This window comes from Geospiza fortis, unplaced genomic scaffold, assembly GCF_000277835.1.
Source record: "Geospiza fortis unplaced genomic scaffold, GeoFor_1.0 scaffold146, whole genome shotgun sequence".
NCBI classification, from domain to species: domain Eukaryota; kingdom Metazoa; phylum Chordata; class Aves; order Passeriformes; family Thraupidae; genus Geospiza; species Geospiza fortis.
The window spans coordinates 966,813-986,637 of NW_005054455.1; the positions used below are offsets into that span (position 1 = coordinate 966,813).

The 19,825-nt window shown below is 38.6% G+C and overlaps 1 protein-coding gene across 25 annotated transcripts in view; it reads right to left on the reverse strand.

Annotated features, from left to right (window-relative positions):
- RBFOX1 (RNA binding fox-1 homolog 1) overlaps positions 1 to 19,825 on the reverse strand; it is a 667,961-nt gene that overhangs the window by 249,630 nt on the left and 398,506 nt on the right. For 3 of the 25 annotated variants that reach the window (XM_005427811.2, XM_031062657.1, XM_031062638.1), the window contains exon 1: positions 16,614 to 17,246. The exons of 11 other annotated variants lie outside the window; for them this stretch is intronic. In XM_005427811.2, the coding sequence (XP_005427868.1) occupies positions 16,614 to 16,757 (144 nt within the window). In that variant the 5' untranslated portion in view covers positions 16,758 to 17,246. Of the gene's footprint in view, positions 1 to 16,613; positions 17,256 to 19,825 lie in introns of those variants that run through there. 11 more of the 25 variants (XM_031062645.1, XM_031062647.1, XM_031062658.1 and 8 more) reach the window with 9 other exon arrangements.

Sequence of the window (19,825 nt, forward strand, 5' to 3'; positions counted from 1 at the left end):
GCAAGGTGCCACACAGAAAGACTAGAAAAGCTCCTAAAGCTACAAAAAGTGGTGGAGCACACCTCCACAGGCCTGCACAACAATGTCTGTGAAGGAAGCTTCTCTGTGTGCCTCCTGGATCACTCAGAAAAGTTAGCTGCAGACCTGTAGGAAAATACTGCTGCTTTAAGTACCAAGAGTTGATTTTGACATGCAGACATCACAACTTATTCACAGCGCTGAAGATGTGTTACAAAGTTCTGCACTTGGTTTCTTCTGCCTTAGTGAGCACTGCATTGTTTTCCTTCTCTTGCAGAGAGTTCCATGCTGGCTTTTGTTACATAACTCTTATCAGCTGGATAGCTGCACCAAATCACTTGAATTTTCCCTGTTGGCCCTTTTGAGAACACACTCTCTCCCATCTCCAGGCTACTTCAGATATCTTTCTCTACTCTGCTCTTGAGATTATCTGCATTTTCTAAACCAGCTGAGATCAGCCTCCAATCCATGAGAAGTTAAGCAGCTTAGAAAATTTTATATGAAACATAGAACACTTTCAAGATCTCATGCTTGTTTGATATCGTGCAGTTACACAGACTAACTACTGAAAATTATGTACACCTTCCACAAATGATAAGCAGTATCATATCTTTATTAAAGTCTCAGGTTGTATGCATACTTATTTCACAAAATATGTAGTAGAATCATACGTGCATATATCTTCCTTAATATCTTTCATTTATTCTTCTCCTTTGTGTGCTGAATACAGGATGACTAAGAAATACGTATTTTTGCATTTTTGTATACAAATACAAAATATTTTTGTATTTTGTCAGCAGGTAAGAACAGGCTGAAATGTTCCCTTAGGGTATATTCATTTGCAGTTACAGTCCAGCAGCAACAAAAACACTTTTCCTTGCAAATCAGGAACAGGCTGACTCTGACCAATACCCACTGTTAATAAATCCTTGTGATACAGCCAAGCCATGCCATGAGAGCTCTTCATCCATTCCACACAGGATTTTGGGCAATATCTGAGCACTAACCAGTCTCAGCACCTGTTCATGGCCATATTCTTATGGGCACCAACCAACACCTCCAAGAGGATCTCAGGAATACACCCAAGCTGTACAAGAGATAAACCTGCCTGTCACTGTCACATCCCAGGCTTTAGTTGTGTGCAGATGACAGACATGACTGACAGTCGCATATTTTTATTGCCAAATCTGGTCAAACAGACTTTTCTTGATTGCTGTAGTCAGGCTACTCTAACTACTGTATCACAGGAAGCTATGACTTCTTCTTGACCCCAATTAGAACATTCATTATTCATCAAAGTACAGTTTTCACTTGCTTCCCTTGGGAACAGCAGAGTATCACTGTGAGGATCTTCCAGTACAACTTCACCCCCTTAATACACTCAGGATTTGCTGACAAGTAACAGCTACTTATTCCCCCGAGTCAAGCTCATATTAATAGGACTGCACAGTGAATCATGAGATGGTATTAAACCCTGCCTCCTGCCTGTATAAATACATCACTCAAGCACCCTACCATGCCAAGTGCTATGGTTTGATTGCAGAAACCAGCAGAGGGTAGATATCCTAAGTGAGCAGGGTGCCTTGGAGAAACAACCAATTCAAACCCCAAAATAATAAAGACCCTATAGGTCTTGAAAGGGATCAGAGGGAATTTCTGTTCGCTACTGACAAGTTTCATATTTTCAAGAGATAAAATACCAAGACTTGAAGGCATTAGATGTAATGTAAGTCATAGCTCTGCTCAAGACACTGGCAGTAGTTTAAGTACTAAAGTTTAGCCAAGAGCTACAAGCAAGGAGCATCTAAGGCAGGCAGGATTTGGCTGAAAGCATTAAACTCAGCTGATAGGAAGTTTGCCTCCAAATCTGAATGGCAGAAAGTTAAGAAAGCTTTTTCAACTTAATTGCTACTTAATATCTGAAGTCAATTCAGTCTCATAGATATTTTCTAATGCACTTATTTGGAGACACCTGTCCCACTCCTAAACTCAGTGTGGGCTCCTACACTTGGCCTACCCAGGCCAAGCTAAAACCTGGCTTTCCCTGAGATGGGTCACATCTCTTCTGCCCCAGTCTGAGGGTCTGTGACTGAAGCCAGATCAATGTCAGTGGGGTTGCTCTGGTACTCTGCAGGCACCTCTCTGTAAAGAGGTGGTACACAGGAGACTTAATTCGGAAGAACAAAAATCCCTGGATTAAGCTTCAAGAAATCTTCCTGGTAACACAGTAAATAGCTCGCACCTGAAAGAATCACACCATGTGTTTACTTTTCTCCCTTTGCCTAAGACCTATTAAAAATATTCTACTTATTCATTCCACATTGCAGTCCTATGTATTCTTCAGCAATCTCGATGGGCACTGAATTCATGGGAATACTTGATTTCTAATGATGGCTCTCACAAATTTCTCAGGACAATGTAAAGCTAGGGGGATCATGCTACTGCTCAGAATAACAGAGGAGGAGAGAAAGCACCTGAGATCAGAAAACCAGAACACTGCTCTATCAGTGCCAGATGGTAAAAAGCCTTTCCTGCCATCCACTTTTTTACTTTTTGTCAATTCCATTTGATATTAGGAGCAAATAGAGAAATAATGGCCTTTTTAATCTCACCTTCATTTAGGTTTTCATCAACCTGTGCCAGTGCCCTTGGAATGGACCAGCAAAGGACTGGGATAAATTTGTGCAGAGAAGGACAACAGAAGAGGATTATTTCTATTTTTATTGAAATCAGCGCTTTAGTGAATACTCAAGTTATTAGGTGGACATTAGTAACATTTTTGTTGCTGCAAGAAATAGGACAAAGAATAAGTTTTCTCCTTCTAAGACCTCAGAAGTTGTCAATTCTCCTGCAGTGCAAGATCAGGGGATCAGACAGCAAAAACTGAACGCAAACTCTTTGACTGAGAGCATCTTACCTTCTCTCAAAAGTTTTTCAGTAGTGATTTGTTCCTATCCAGAAGAAATGAAACATCTGATACTATTTAGTAAAGAGCAAAACCAACCAAATACATGTGACTCAACACCAGGAACAACTAAAAAGAAGAAATGTAATATTCCTTTGTAAGTTTGAATTTGAGGTGCTCAACAAACATGAACTGTACAGGAGGTTCATAAGACAGACCTGACTTTTGCACATCTGGATTATAAATGCTATTATTGGAACATCTCTCCTGCCTTGCACTGACAGAAAAGCACTGAATAGCTGCTTCTACAGAGCTGTCAGATTTCAGGATAATTAATGAGGCAACTTGGAGCAATGAATTCTTACAGAAATTATTTTCAGAGGTTTTTATAATTACCTCTTTTTTTTTTTCTTGTTGATACGTCTTCCTCACAGCCTCCCTTCTCGGATGCTTGTGTGATCTGGTACTGGTGCCTAACAATATTTGTGGTTTTGCACTGATATATTTGGCCATTTGCTGCCAAAGAGCAAAATTTCCTGATTTATCCTCAAACCCTTCAGCCTTATTAACCCTTTAGGATCACATGAAAGAAAACCTGAAATATTTTTGCTCCACAGCCCTAACTCCTTGTGAAGCTCTGAGAGTAACCCGTGTCCATCACTCTCACAGATCAGATGCTGCCTGCTGTAACTCAGCTTCCTTAATCAAGCTGAAAACAGCTTTCCCTTGGAGATTTTATAAAGCAGTGGCAAAGTTCATTTTCTTCTGGAAATTGGCACAAATTGCTTGTACAATTTTAATGTGAATAAACATTTAAAACTATTCTTGAGCGAAATACAAGAACACTCTGACAGAAAATGCACATTCACTGTACAATGCATTAATTTCACAGCAAAGCCAAGGCTAACACTCTCAGCAGAAGTCAATAAACTGATCTACTCCAGCAGAAATTCTGATCCTGCTTTTCTCACCCAGGAAAATTCATGTCTGCACTGCATGCCAGAAAAAGAGCCCAGGAATGCTCCATTCCCACACAGGCTTCTGGAGACACCTGCCTGGGTTGTTTGGCTGCACACAGACACAAATGTTTGTTTATAATGAGCACTTCCCAAGAGACACACCCCACCAAACTTAGTAATAAACAGAAAATTAAAATTAAAATAAACCCTTGCCCCGTGCCCTCCTGTTTTGAGGGGTTTCTGGAAACACCTTGGAAACAAAGTTCTCTACAAAGAGCAGTACCCCAGCATTCCTTCACTTCTTACAAAACTGTAACTAGAAGTTCCTGTTTGAGTTTCCATTTGTCAAAACTGCAAGAGTAATTCGCTACACCCATCAAGGAGCATCTACTGACACTTGAAGAGACAGACCTGAAACCCCTGTTTAGATTCCAGGTAGGTGAGGGAGATTACAAAGTATTTCTAGCAAGCCCTTGCATTAAAAAAGAAGTGAAGAATCTTCATTCTATGCTAAAAATTATGACCATTTTGCAAAATGACATTTCAACAAGCACCTGAAACACCGCTCCATGTTGGGATGCATAATTTTCCAAATAACCATGCTTTTTATACATTTTTTTTCTTTGAATTAAGTTCTTTATGTACATAAAAGGGATAGTTTAGTTCATAGAATCATAGAATGATTTGGCTTGGGGGAGATCCCAAAGATCATCCAGTTTCAATGGTCCTGCCCTGGATAAAGGACGCCTTTCATTAAAGGACATTTAATGAAATGTCCAGAGCTCCATCAGCCTGACCTTGAAATCTTCAGGGATGGGGCATCCACAACATCTCACAACCCTCCCAGTATAAAGTTTTCTCCTGTAAACCTATTCTCAGTTTAAAATCATCCCCCTTGTCCAGCTACTCTGTGTTCTCACAAGAAATCTCTGTCCATCTTTCCTGTAGGCTCCCTTCAGGCACTGCAAGGCCACAATTAGGGCACTCCAAAGCCTTCTTTTCTCCTGGCTGAACAATGCCAGTTCTCTCAGCCTTTCCTCACAGTAGAGGTGTTTCATGCCTCTCATCATCTCAGTGCCACCCCTGGATTTGCTCCAACAGCTCACGGGATGGGTCAGGCTGCAAAGGACCACAGTGGGTCACCTGGTGCCACCTCCCTGTTCCAGCAGGGCCACCCCAGAGCACAGGAGTGTGTCCAGATGGTTCTGGAATATCCCCAGGGAGGGAGACTCCACACCCTCTCAGGGCAATCTGACCCAAGGCTGGATGCAGAATTCCAGGTGGGGTCTCACTTCACAAAGGATTTTGAGCCGCCTTGTTCCAATGGAAACCTGCATTCCTAAGTCAAGCTCAGTGGATTAACAACATTTCCAAAGCCTCAAAAGTCCTGCTGTCAGAAGCAACCCCAGCAAGCTGCAGCTCTAGAACTGTGGGCAGTAGCAGCTCAGGAGCCGTGAAAATATTACAGACTCATGTTCTCAAACATTTTTAATAGGTGACTTTCTGCAATGATGAAAGCTACAGAAAGTCTAATTTTAGGATCTGTTCATCATTTGTGTCTGGAACATTTTCTTCTACATTTTATTTTGAGGCAAAAACAAATCACATGCTGGGTAGTTGCAATCTTTCAGTGATTTGCCTTAATGCATCCAGATACAGTATCGTGGATACCAGCGTTACATAAAGGAACTTCAAACAGTTGACAGGTACATTAAACCAAAACAAAATCAAAAGCAGATTAGCACACAAGGACTTTTCCATCAGGGAATCCATTTGTACACGAGTCAAGTTCCACAGAGACATCTCCCTGCCTGTACAGTACAACTTCCCTTGCCCAGGGAGCACTGGGGGATGCTCTGCCCTGAGTCAGATCTAAGAGAGGCAAAGCTGTTTGAACCTTGCCTTGCCCAACTGATGCCTTGGTAACAGCACAGACCTTTACTCAAAAATAGTTCAAGATACCTAATGATGCCTCTGTAGTAATAGTTTGTCAGTAGCTGTTTCAGTAATAAATGAAAGTTAATGCACATTTCTAATTTCTGTATTAGCATTCACAACTCAGACGTTATTTCAATATAAAACATATGGTGAAATCAAATTAGTAGTGAGAAAATCAACTCAAGCCATAGAGAAACTTGAAATTCACCATTAAATAAAAACTGCCGAGGATCATCACTTTTTTTAAAAGGAATAGCATAAATTCAACCAAAATAAAAGATTAGTGTGCAAATACTAGACGACTAATTACATAATGTACCTTTACAAAATTACATAATATGGGTGCAGCTTATTTCCCTGTTTGCTGTTTGAAAAATAGATTGTTTAATAACCCATCAAAGCTATCTGTAAACCACGGCAACAATAGAGCAGATGTTGACTGTTGTCTTGTGCCTCACAGACATAATTAAATACAATGAAACACTCACGCACCCAAATAATGGAGGACAAACAAATACAGCAATGCTGCTCTATAAACATAATAAACCTCATTTACTGGGCACCTGCCTTGTATTAATCTGTGATATTTAAACCAGTGAGGAAAACAGAGAAGAAGGTATTGATTTGCCTGCAGACCACAAAATCTACAAAGAATTCCTCGCAGTATAACGGAGCTGTGACTTGTGCAATACTGATCCCCGCGCTGTTGACTTCCACAAAGCTCACAGGGAAGCACCTTTTCTACTGTGACCAAGCCAGGACAGGACAGCTGTGCTTTCTGTACAAAAAGGTACCTGAATTTATGACTCTGAACAGTCCAAAAAGGCTAAACCATATTGTGCCTGCTGTGTAATAAGAGTCTTAAGATGCCTGTGGAAACCCAGGTTCCCTTTGATTGTAAAACACATTCCCTGCAATTATTTCCTGTCCCCTCTCCCAGCCTGCTTTTAAAGAGGCAATGAAAAGCAAAGATTAGGTTCTGTAACTACCCAACCAAGTGGTTTTCTGCTAGGACCATGTCCCATAACATTATTCAATACTCTAGTTCACGTCAAAATTTCAGAGATTTTTAAAAAACATCCTTTTTTATCTTCATTTCTATAATGAAATGTAGATACATATTTTCTTTAATAACATCAATATTGTTCCACTATTTGAAAAGGATATGTAAATCAACACAGAATTAAGTACCTCATCCTGCAGTTGCTATTAAGAAACAAAGTTTCCAGGCAAAATGCAACTTCAAAAATGATCACTCACGTGTATTGTAGAGGAACACTCAAGTTTATTTTTGTTAATAAAAACAAGAATTATTTTAAAATGATAATATTAAATGTGTTATTATTTGTTTTTATTTTAGGTAAAGAACATAAAACTGCTTTCCTTACTGCAAATGTATTTTGCCTTTATATTTCATTTAGTTATTTCTAAGAAACAAGACAGAATATAATGTGATCTGCATCTCTTTATGGTAATAAAACCATGCTAGTCTCCTTCCATAGACAACAGTGTAAAGCATAAATCCAAATGGAAAACAAATGGAAGTATAATGCCACTGTGAAGCAAACCAATCAACCCTAAAACAGCTGAGATAGATCTCATCCAGTAGTTCATTCATTCTTTATAGAAAAGAAATGAAAATATTCCTAGGTGTATCAGATTAAAAAAAGAAAAAAACAACCAACCACCCTCAGCAGCTCTGAAAGGTTGTAAAGCACTAAATTCCTTTGATTTATGAGGCAGCGTCCACCGCACTGAGCAAAACAACTCAGCATGCCAGGACCCTTTTCCCTGAAATTCCTTTATTAACAGAGCCCAGCTCTGTGAGTGAACAAAAGCACTGGTGCAGGGTGTATAAATCATTAATACTCTGCCTTGCAATGGCTGAATTTCCTGGGTGAGCTGGGAAGCCTTCCTGCACAACAGGGATTTTGGGCTTGGAATTGGCTGCTATGAAATGTACTTCATCATCCGCCGTGTTTGACGCTTCCCAATAGCTTTGTACTTTTCCTCTCCTTTTTCTCCCCCAAGCCCAGCAACTGCAATAGAAATTTATTGGATTTTATGTCTGCAAATAAAAGGAAGAGAAAAGCAGGAAAGGAGCAAGCAAGCCTATTTAGAAGAAGAATCCTTTCCCTTTAATTTAAAGGCAGGTTGTGCGTAAGTAAAATCCAGTACTGAGAAATTAAGTTGGCGTTTCAGTAATTTTTAGTTTGCCACTCTAAACTGAAAAAAAAAAATTAAACCAATCAAAGAAGGTTTACCCCTAAAAAGGAAGAAAATCACAAAAATGTGACTCCTCTCCAAATGAAGTAATCTTCTATTGGAGCATTTATTTATTTATTTTAATAGCAGGCAGGAAGAAGGGCACAGGAACTCCCGAACTCCGCTGTTTCAGTGGTTTTTTACTTTCGGTGTATCAAAAAGCTTTCCAAAGAGCAACAGGCAATTTCATGTGCACATGCCAAGCCTGGCATTCAAAGTGAAGCTGGCAGATATGGTATCAAAGGGAAAGGAAAACAATAAACCAAGCCCCTTGGAATTGCAGTTTCTGAATGTTCCTGTATTTTTGCAGCTGAACTTGGGTAGGGAATATCAAAAGTACTTATCCTGCCCCTGAAGTATGTGCAATACAGCAACAGGAAAGTTGAACATTTTCCCAAACTTTGAGATGAAATAACAAGTAATCTTGATGAAACACTCTGTGCTTAAACATTCCTGTTGGGGCTAGACTTGGGAAAACCAAAGAGCATGACAGACAGAGGAATGCTGAAAAAGCAGTCTCAAACCATATGCTACCCATCAGGGAAAATGACACACATTACAAAGGTAACTGAGGATCCAAGCTGTGTTCCAGCCAGGCCAGACCGCAATTCCAAAGGTACCCAGCACCAATCCCAAAGGTACCCAGCAATTCCAAAGGTACCCAGCACCAATCCCAAAGGTACCCAGCAATTCCAAAGGTACCCAGCACCAATCCCAAAGGTACCCAGCATCAGCACCCCCAACAAACACATTCATCCCATCTAAGCCCTAAATATTTAAGGCACTGGGAATGCTGCTTTGCCAAAGTGAGCAGGCTGAAGTCAGAAGAGGGAAACATTCCAGTGGGCCATTTTACACTTCTGCAGCCATCCAGCAGAGTTGAGATTACAGGAACAAGCCTGCAATGCATGCAGGAGTCCCTCTGCATTACACAATAATGACATCCTGAACTGAAATAAATGAAGCCCCTGCAGTGCTATTCTGTCAGCTTCTGAAAGTAAATAACTTCACTTCTGACAAGACAGAGACATTTTTTTCCTCCTCCTGCCACAGAGCATTAATTGAGCCATGCAGTCATGTAACATCCCAGAGACAGGACTAATACATGACAAGGAAGAAAGCTTAGAGAGGGGACACTCATGGAATATATGGGCTGCCTAAGTTCTTTTCACCCCCAAATTTTCACACTAGGTCTTTTTTGGCAAAATCTTCTCAGGGAGAACTTTTAACCTTGGTTTTGCCTCCCTTTACCATGTTTACTTTAACTTATTTCAAAGAAATACTTAAATTTCAGACTTTCATGAAAGATTGTGCTTATCATAAGTGTGTATTTTAAAACTTATCTTTCCTTGTTGGTTAATAAAGCTTCATGCCCATAATCGATATCTGTTATTAACTATTTCATGTATACAAGACTTACTGTCCACAACACAGATAATGATGATTGCTATAAAACAAAATGCTATGAGAGGCAAAACCAAAGAAGCCAACTTCAAAACTACATCATAATTATAATAAATATTACTGCAAGTCAGTAAGGAATTGAGGCAAAGCATACTAGAACAATAAGTATATACACAAACCACAAACATGAGAAGACAATATAAAATCGATGTACAGTTACCAAAACAAAAAAAAGGCATATTCAAGATATTATAGGAAGGAACAGTAACAATTTCTGTGCATTTTGAAATAAAGGGTTAAAAGGTAAATTTAAAGATGGTCTAAGATGAAAGCACTTGCATTCTTATTCATGAATACCTGAACATCTTAAGTATTTCAATTTTGAAGTACCACAGAATTTCTTTCCATATCTGGAGGAAAAAGTAAAAATCAGTGACTCACTGTGAACAAAAAAATAATTCACGGAACACTTCAGTTCTTACTACAGTATCTAATTTTGATTCTGCCTGTGTTCAACACAACGAGAGAGAGCAGGATCAAAACACTGCGAGATCTCTCCACAGCTGGAGCCTGCTCTAGTGCAAAAGACCAAAGGCCCAACTACAACCAGTCAGGATAGCACAGACATTAGATATGCTATTTTCTCTAATTAAATTCACTGGGCTGCTGCACTGACAGAGTGGGAGGGGAAGCAAAATGTAAAAGAAGTCAATGGTGCTGCACTAGGCAACTCGGAGGGAAATGAGCAATGCCAGCAAGGAAATGACAGCAGGTTCTCAGGAGGGCTCTTGCACTGCACATCACACTTTAAAACTGATAAATCAATCGCACATGCACCTTTAAAAGGCAGGAAAGCTTGAAGGATTCTTAGAGGGTGTTGACTTCTCCTTCTCACCAACATTATTCTAACTCTATAAAACAAGGTGATAAATTCCAGTGTCACAATTTTTATCACTTTCATTTATACCACCTATTAAAAAACTTCAAAAATATTTTTAGCAGGACTAATATTAACATGATCATAGTACTTATTTACCAAAGCAGAAATACACACATTAAAAACTAAAAAAAGGTCAGACTACTTTTGAATGGCTACGGTCAAAAAAAATCTAAAACCGAAATATCTATTGGCTGCCCTGAGAAAAACCCCTGATTACATAACCACCATACACTTTCCTTGGCATAAAATACCACACTACTTCTTTTTTGCCCCCAGAAAATATCCATCCATATACGTATTCAGCAAATATAATGAATGGGGATAACTTACAAATAGCCCACAATGCAATATCCAGGCATCCCTTTTCAGATAAAGCCTTTTAAAATGTTCAAAGAGGTCACTTAGTAAAAAACAATGATTCTAAGCCAAAAATATTCACCTGCTCCTGTCACACGGAAGCTCCTTTGCAACTGCTCTTGCTCTTATAGTCCAAAGCAGCAGGTAACCTTCTTAACAGAGTCTTCTGGTTTGTTGAGGAGTTTTTGTGTTTGGAGTTGGTTTTCTTTTTTTTTGATTGGGGCTTTTTTCCCCCCTCCTCCTAGTATTTAAAGAGGAGAGTACTTCACTAAAGCACCTCCTCTCCTTTTGTGAGAGACTGACCTTGTTTGACAAGGCTGGAGTTAAATGCCCCAAACCAGCTCTTACTCAGAATGAGAGCTGCCACAGCACTTGATCTCTGAGCCACTTCTCATTAGCCTCTGGAAAACAACGGAGCAGCTCTTGGGAGACAAAAGCTATGCAAACGTGGAAATTGGGCTTCAATCACAGGTGGAGTAGCAAACACCAGCTCTCGAGTTTGTTGGTGAATGCCAAACGATCTTATTCACCCTGATCAGGATAAACAGCAAGGCATCGTTCCTGAAATCCGCATTAGCAGCACTCCTGGATGCAACAGCTGCACTCCCACCTTTTGAGGTCTGTTTCATTCATGCACTAAAATTCCCTCGGAGTGCCACAGTGCCCCCTTAGGTACGAATGCATCCACAGGATAAGGTCTGTAGCATGGCAGCTCCTTTTTTGTTTTAACAGAGTGCTATAATTTGTCTGACATAGCACAGCCTCTTACCCTACACATTTGAATAAACAAGCACTGTGTTTCTCTAGGGGCAGCGAAGCTGGTTAAATGAATCAGAAAACCCTGAAAATATTGCCTGCCCTCAGTCCATCAGCTACTGGACAATTATTCAAGGCCCAGCTGTAAGAAAAACAGATGGTGAGTGAGCATTAGTACCGTGGACTTCTTTGCACTCATGCAGTCATAAGCAGAGGTTGTATGTTCTCACACAAAAATTGCCATGAAATAGCAGAGTGAGGAACAAAATCGTGCAAAGACTCCAATTTATAAGATAACAGATGCTTAAAATTTTCAAGAACTAAAGTCAGATTAACTGATTTTACAGGAGAGCCACAGAGCGAGTACTATGAAAGGACCAGGCAAAGAAAGGCAGTGTTCTCATGATTGGTTTAAGCAGTGTCACCATAAAACATCAGTTATTGAATTCTACTGACATACCTGAACCTTTGAAGAGTCACTGAAGTATAAAATGCAAAAACTAGATACTCAGAACTGTAACTGCAGTGGTGGCATTCAGCAATTGATGTGCTTTTGCTCTATTAAAAAAAAGTTAAACTGTATCCGGGAACTGTTTGAATTGTTCATCCATTCAATTTTTTACACAATTTTAGCACAAAGATAATCAGTTCTAATCCTTATTCCATTATTGACACTATTGACTGCATCAATTGAAATTGCTACCAAATAAATCAACGTTGAATTAAGCCATGAAGAAACAATGTGATAAAAAGTCTTCCAGGCTCCTATAAATCATCAGATCCAGAAGCATGACATAAGTAACTGAGAGGGGAATTCAGCTTTTCTCCATAGCCATAATGCTTAAGGCCCAAATAAAATTACACTAATTTACCATGTAAGCAGTAATGGAATAGCTGAGGTAGAGATGGAGGTTTTGTTGGTTTCTGCTTTGTTTTCATGGTGGATTCTTTCCATCATTGATATGAGAGCTGTACCATGAACTACTTTGTTAAAGACAGAAAAGGTTGATATTGAAGTTTCAGTTCAATTGTTTTCGATCTGTGAATGTCCACTATGAGCAATTGCTCCATTTAAGAGGAATTACCCTTTGTACAAACCACTTCACTATTTAAAACAAAGCACATCTATCATCATTAAACAGAAAAAAAAAACCCAATTTTAAAATAATGACAGCAGCATTGTACACTGTGACACGGAATATTCCGTGATGTTTCAAAACAAGTTTGTTTTGTCACTTTACTCAGAAAACCCAACAGAATAACCAGGAAAACAGACCACAGTAAAACATCAGTTAACAGAGCTAAACCTCCATTAATATATCCCAAATCCCAATTTACCAGCGCTTGACATTTTACTATGAAAATTACTTCAGTTTACCATTGGATGTAAACTTGTAGTCAGAAATTGGGTTTTGCATTGATGTGCCATATGAAGGACAAGAGGAAATACATGTATGCAGCTGTTTCTAACCCCATGAATGTTACCAAAAGATAGGGTGCACTACAAATGCAACTTCCCTGTGTCTTTAAATATTGACACTAAGGAAAATTCTCACCCAAAAGCATCCACACTTTCCCAGCTGACCCTGTCCTCACAGTGACGCAGTGAAAACTTGCAAGGCAAAGCCCCACGTCCTCCCTCTGTTCAGTGCTGCCACTGACACAGTCACTTTGGGGTGATGCTCTTTGAAAAGTCACTATGGATTCCCATAGTTAGAACCATCTTATTAAGATAATGTCCACATAATTCCAGGCCATTTCAAACAACTAACTCAGAAGCATTCTTCAGTTTCTGCTGGCTTTTTCAAGTGAATGTCTTATCGAGAGTTAATCTATAACATGACCTAGGCCTCTGTCCTTTATTCATTTCCAACTTTATTTTCACGAGTTAAACTTAAAATATTGTTAGGTAAAGCAAACTCCATGCATAAACTGTTTAAAAAAAAATCAGTTCCTCACTTGGTTCTTAAAATATTACACATGTGTACAGTGAAATATATCAGAGCAAATACTCAAGTTTGTAACCCTTGGAAAAAGTAGTACAGCACTTCTGTAGCACACTGTGGAAAACAGTTTATCCATTTATTCTAAACTAACTGGTCAAGTGATGTCACTTACACAAAGAAATTATGGCCAATTTTAAATGACTACCAAAGCACAGATTTTTCCAAATTATTCATTCAGCTCCACAGAAAATCAGCATCCTTGTGGCTATCAGGATAAATAAATATTTAGTGACAAAGAGTGGCTTGCCCATCTTGAGAAGAATGCAATGCCTTTCACAGTCTTCCAAGAAAGACACATGTCCACTTGTAAAGCCTACACCTGACAGAATACCAATGTAAATACACAAAAATAAGAATAGTTGTCTTCATGAATTCTAAATAGGCAGTAAAAATTTTACAACTGAGTTATAACTCAGTTATAATACAGATGTCTGAGTTCATTTTAATTGAGGTGCAAGTGGGCAGACATATCTCAAGTGCAATTTTTAGAGAGAAAAAAAAATACTTGATAGCTTCACAATATCTATTTACTGCTGGTCACAGGTTGCACAGGCAGGGAGGATTCACTAGTTATTAAGTTGCCACATAAAGCTTTTAGGTTACCTGTATTTAAGATCGATAGACAACTTGATCGAGAGAGAAAAACGTTTACAGTTTCACTAAAATAGTGATATTTGCAGTAAACATACAAACCAAGTCTTTTTGTCTGTTTGCTCTAAACTATCTGATAGGAGAAAAAGAGCAAAAAACCCAGGTAGATTGTCATGGTAAAAGTTTATTAATGCTTTTCAAAAAAAACCCAACTTCTTATTCCTTTACTGTGTCAAGCCAGAACCATGTTATATTGGCTTTGCAGGTGATGTCAACTCAGTCCTCTCTGCCTGGATAATTTTGAGATAAAGTAGCATGATTCATAAAGAAATACTTAACCAAATGCATAAAATAAGAGACCATATGTGAATTAAGAACATGATTATCTGACTCTCTAGGAATTCAGAATAACTAAAATGCCAACCAGCGATCAAAAGAAGCAACAAGCAGAGAATTTTTGAACCTGCCACAATTTTCATCATAAATTTAGCAGACTTTTCAACCTATTATATAATTGTGATTAGCATACACAGGATGATTCTAAACTGACAATAGGATTAAGGAGATGAGAAAGCAAACATTTTAAAAAAATTCTTTCAGTGTAGCAGCTAATCCACTTAAAGAGTTAAAAATTATCTGCTAGATACAGCGCTTTGTAAAGTGCATTAGCAATCACTTCTCATCTTCCTCTCAGATGGAATAGAGGCAGTTGAATTCCCTGTTTTAAAGTATTCATTAGAGTTGCATAGTTTCTTAAACCTTAAAGCAGTGCCATGCTATAGATGTGTTTGCATAATGATACTGCAATATCTCTCTGAGGAAGGTTATTGGAGCACCCAGCCTCATCTTTCTGTTATCCTTTATCAGCTCCTTGTGTGGCCATGTTGACCTCTCACCTGAATTCCCTTTTTTCCTTTCAAAAGCTCTATCTTTAACACACAACTTGTTCTTTGAGAAACTCAAAACAACAAACCCAGAGCAAAACACAGGAGTACATTTTGTATGTAACCACTAAGTGCACAAGTCACACTGGATCATTAAAGCTGATCTATAAATGCCATTCCCAAAACAGATCCAGGATACAGAACTACCAAGAACGTACATTTTAGTTATGGCATGCAAATTACTGAAATTTAAACACATCATATTTATCTGATGCAAATTTTAATTGCAGACATGTGAATCCCTCCCACATGCATGGATAATCTAGGGCGCATGCAAGAATCTGTTATTATGCACTCCTAAGCTGGAAGTCAGAAATGGTTTATACTACACTACAGCAGAAAAAACCCCCAAAACCTACAGGAGGGTTTTATCCTGAAAATACTGGTGCTCACTTCTTTCAGCAGTAACAGAAAAACAAATATCCCTGAATAAAAATAAGCTTTAAATCTATTTTATTGGAACAAAAAGAACTATCGTATAACATATTTCAGGCTTTTGTGAATGCAGAAATAAAGTTAGACTTTCAGGGAAGTCAATATGCACAGAAACTGTTGTAGTGGAAGTTGGAAGAAATGCCCCTATTTGTTACAGTAGGCACAAGAATATTTTTTTCTCCTGAAGTTTCAAGAGAAGTAATAGGATACACAGGATTAATCATTTTTGCATGATAACACATTTCTGTCTTGGCTCTACAGACTTACTAGATGACTCTGTAATGGTGGATTCAGTTATAAAATAGAGTAGGATACAAACATGATTCCAAATTACTAGTTAAAAAAAAAAAGTGCTATTATACAGTTATTTCACACTATAGCAGAGAGGGGGTACCAATTATTAAATAATTTACAAAGAGAGAGTATTTTTTAAATACTTTTAAAAAATCCTCTAAGCAAAAATGTAATTATTTTTTTTAAATATAATTGAAAATTAAGTAGAAATTGGTATTGTTTTGCTGATACCCAAAAATTTTTCATACCCAGTCCTATATACTTCAGTGATATAAGTGTTCTGCACAGATATATCTTTATAAATCATCATTTTCCCTGTGAACTAAAAACCAGCTTGGCTTTAATCAGCAGCATGTTTTAACACAGACTTAAAATTCCTGTCTTCAAAGAAGGCTTAAACAAAATTGCCATTGGGCACATTTACATTAGAAGTATAATTTATGCCTGCAAGTGAATAAAGAGCAGTCCTTTATGGCTGAAACTCTGCTACAGCATCCACGAGAAACACAGGCACAGTACTGTGTTAAATATCTATAAACATCACCAACAGAGACGCTGCAAAAAAAAAATAAAATAAACCGACACCAAAATACCAAAAGATATGCGAAGGCTCGATGCTCTGTTAAAACATATTTTCTACTCACTCTCACATTCTTAAGTGCAGGCACAACACTCGCTCCACACGGTGGGAGACATTTATACAGTCTGTTCACAGAAAAAATACCTCCCCGACTGCAAATCCCCCGAACGACGCTGACAAAGCAAGCACCGCGAGGAAAAGGAAAAGTTAAGCAAACTTACCTGCTGTAAGTACATAAAAGTCAAGGCACAGGAGAGCTGGGGACACATGCCCACATTCGGCAGTGCCACGCAGGTTGCACCCGTAAGGGGATGCTGCATGGTGTTGCTCTGAAGTCTACGTAGAACAAGTGAGGGGGCTTGCATGCAAGCACGTTTGCCCTATCTTGTCACTATGGGTTGGTTGTTTTTTCTTTTTTTTTTCTTTTCTCTCCCTTTTGATTATTTAAATAAGAAACGGTGTTTCTCGGCTGCCTTTCCTCTCTCCAGCGCTAAGCCCCTACATTCGTTTGTCAGCTAAGGCAACTTGGTAGGTTTAAACTACGAATTTTTAACCGAGAGGAAAAAAAGAAGACACAGCCTGCAGCCTATTGATGAGCAAATGGAACTTCCTCAATGACAGAGAGCTGAAGCTTGTCTCACAACAGTAGCTGCTGACTAGGAGAGAGAGAGAGAGAGAGACTCAGTGAGGCTCAGTCGGCTGGTGCTGATGCTGCACAGCTTCTCATTTGTCAAATGGGTCCTAGGGCAGGGTCTTTACCACTCACCAAAATTCAAATACTGCATTTTAAAAATCCCTGGAGAGGATAGGAAAGGAGAGAAAGTGAGCGCGCTGCATCGCAGGCATCCATGAGATCTGGGCAATTAGTGTCATTGCCCAGCTGGGACTGAATGCCTGTTATGATTCTGCACGCACACAGACACACTCACACCCTTCCCCCCTCCCAGGACTCACACCTGACTGGAAAAGGGCTTTCCCCTTCTAAGAACACAAGTATGAAGCACAAAGTGGGAAAGGGAAAGAATCTCGGCTAGTCAAAAGGATTCCGGCAAATGCACAGCCCTATCAGCAAATGAGCTTTTTTTAAAACACAAATTAATTTTATATCTACATTTCATTCGCTATCCAGCTTCCCAAAGAAGCCTATAAAAGCATTACAGTGAAACTGTGCAGGAGCTGTGTAACCACTGCAGCACAAACACTGGGAATGAAACAGAATTCTATGGCATACCATGTCTACCTTACTGGGGGAGGGGAGCACACTTGGATAGAGATTGTATCTTAAAATTGGTCTAAAGCCCATCTCATCTAAAATTACAAATTTATTTGACAGCTAGTCAATCTATTATCAAGGAGTGCCCTATCAGGTTACATGGAAAAAATTACATTTGCAATTTTCAGAATTTAATGTTTACTTTCTACTTTGAGAACGATACCTCAAAATTAGTATTCCACTCTTGCCAGCTTTTTATTCACCCCCCCCCTTTATTTTATGGAGTAATAATTATTCATTAGTAGATCTAGTTAGTCTTTATGTAATAAAGTAGGATGTGACCTGCAAATCAAATAATTTATACTACAGCTTGTCCTTGAGGTCCTATATTACAGGTCTTTTTTTTCCTAAGATACAACTCAAGTATAACAGAAGATATTACTATTTTTAATTAGAATTTGACAAATGAATTAAATATTAATTCTTCAGGAAAGAAGGTCAAACCTCAAAGAACCACCTAAGGTTTTGAAGGGGTTCCTACTTTTAAAAGGACTCTGAAGAAGATTTGAAAATCGCTTATTTTATAAGATACATAATTCCCACAAAAAGACATCTGAGACCAAGAGTTTAATGCTAACAACAATAAGCAAATAACCCACATACAAGAAAAGTCTATTTCATCAACAGCATAACTGGTTTGATATAACATCTACCCTTAAAAACAAATAATAGTCCCTGCTTAACTGGAAACAGAATCAAAACACGTCACTGCAACTCAGGTGCTACATTAAAAACAAAAAAAGTCTTTTTCATTCTACACGTGCACACATACCTGCACCCACACAAGCCTCAGAGACTGATTTAGATCCATTAAGTCTTCTTCATGCAAAACTGAGTATTTTCCATCAGAATCAGTTATTACATCATTTTCTTTCTCAAAAGCAGTCAATGCAACAAAACCAAGGTACTCATAACTCGGTAATCAACACCAAAACAACCATGCACAAACTTACAACAAAGGAATTGGGTTTGCCTTAGGAAACATCCATGCTTTTGCAGTTTATCATGGACTCATCTACTAAAACAGCCCAGATTGTTTCATCACCAAAAAAAAAAAAAACCCCAAAAAAACCCAAACAAAAACCCCAAACCACCAACCAAACAACCTCTCATGCCACAGAGAAAGAGCGAGTGAGGAGGAGGAGAAATGAACCCTCTCTGTGCCCTTTCTCCTTTTTTCATTCTTTCTCTGTGCCTTAAGCAGTCTCCTGCTCTGACAGGAGTATGTCATGCTTTTCTTCATTCTTTTTTATTTTTTTCTAGCCCAGGAAGGCTGTTATTCTGCAAATGCCCTAAGCTGAGAGAAGTTTTTCCTCAGTTCAGTTTCATATGAAATACCATAAATAATACATGGCACTTTAATGAGACCTTATCAGCATGTTTAATGAAAAACAAATACGTTATGTAAGGTAACCAACTCCTTCTACATTATGTCAAAATCAAAGGCAGTATGCTTCCTAGCCAAATAGTTTGGAACTATATATGCCTATTCAATTTCCCAAAGTGAGGTTCTGGAACATGGTGATGGTCAAGCAAAGCTTCTTCTGTCTACTGCACTATTTTACAGCTAAAAGGACATCCATAAAACAGATTAAATTCTTAAAAGCAGTGTGTTGAACAACCACTTCAAGAGAATTTAGCACTGTCAATATAGCTAACAGTAACTGTAGAAGTGAATTTCTCATTGGCCTTTTATCCTTAATTTTCACCTAATTCGAAGTAAGAACAACATGACTCACAAATACTATGGATTCCTGATATTTACATAATTATGTTATTAAAACAAGAACAGCAATATCCTAACTATCCAAATCATCTTTACACAGAGAAACAATAAACATACATAATTCAGTAGTGCAAGAGACCTAAAAAAGAAACACAATTCTTTAGCCTGATATATGCTCCTTCAAGAGATGCAGGGGAAAGTCATTACCAATTTTCATCCCTTCCAAGGATAACTTGTCATTATGTCTAAAAAGAAAAAAAGGTAACAAAGTGTGTTTTATTTTTATAAGTATAAAATCAATGTCTCTTCTTTAAAGCCATTTCCTTGTTTACACACACTTTTGTCCCTAACCCAGCCCATTAATCACCCCCACAGTCCCAGTTATGGCTATATATACCCTAAGTGCCACCAGAGCTGTGCCAAGGGGACAGGAA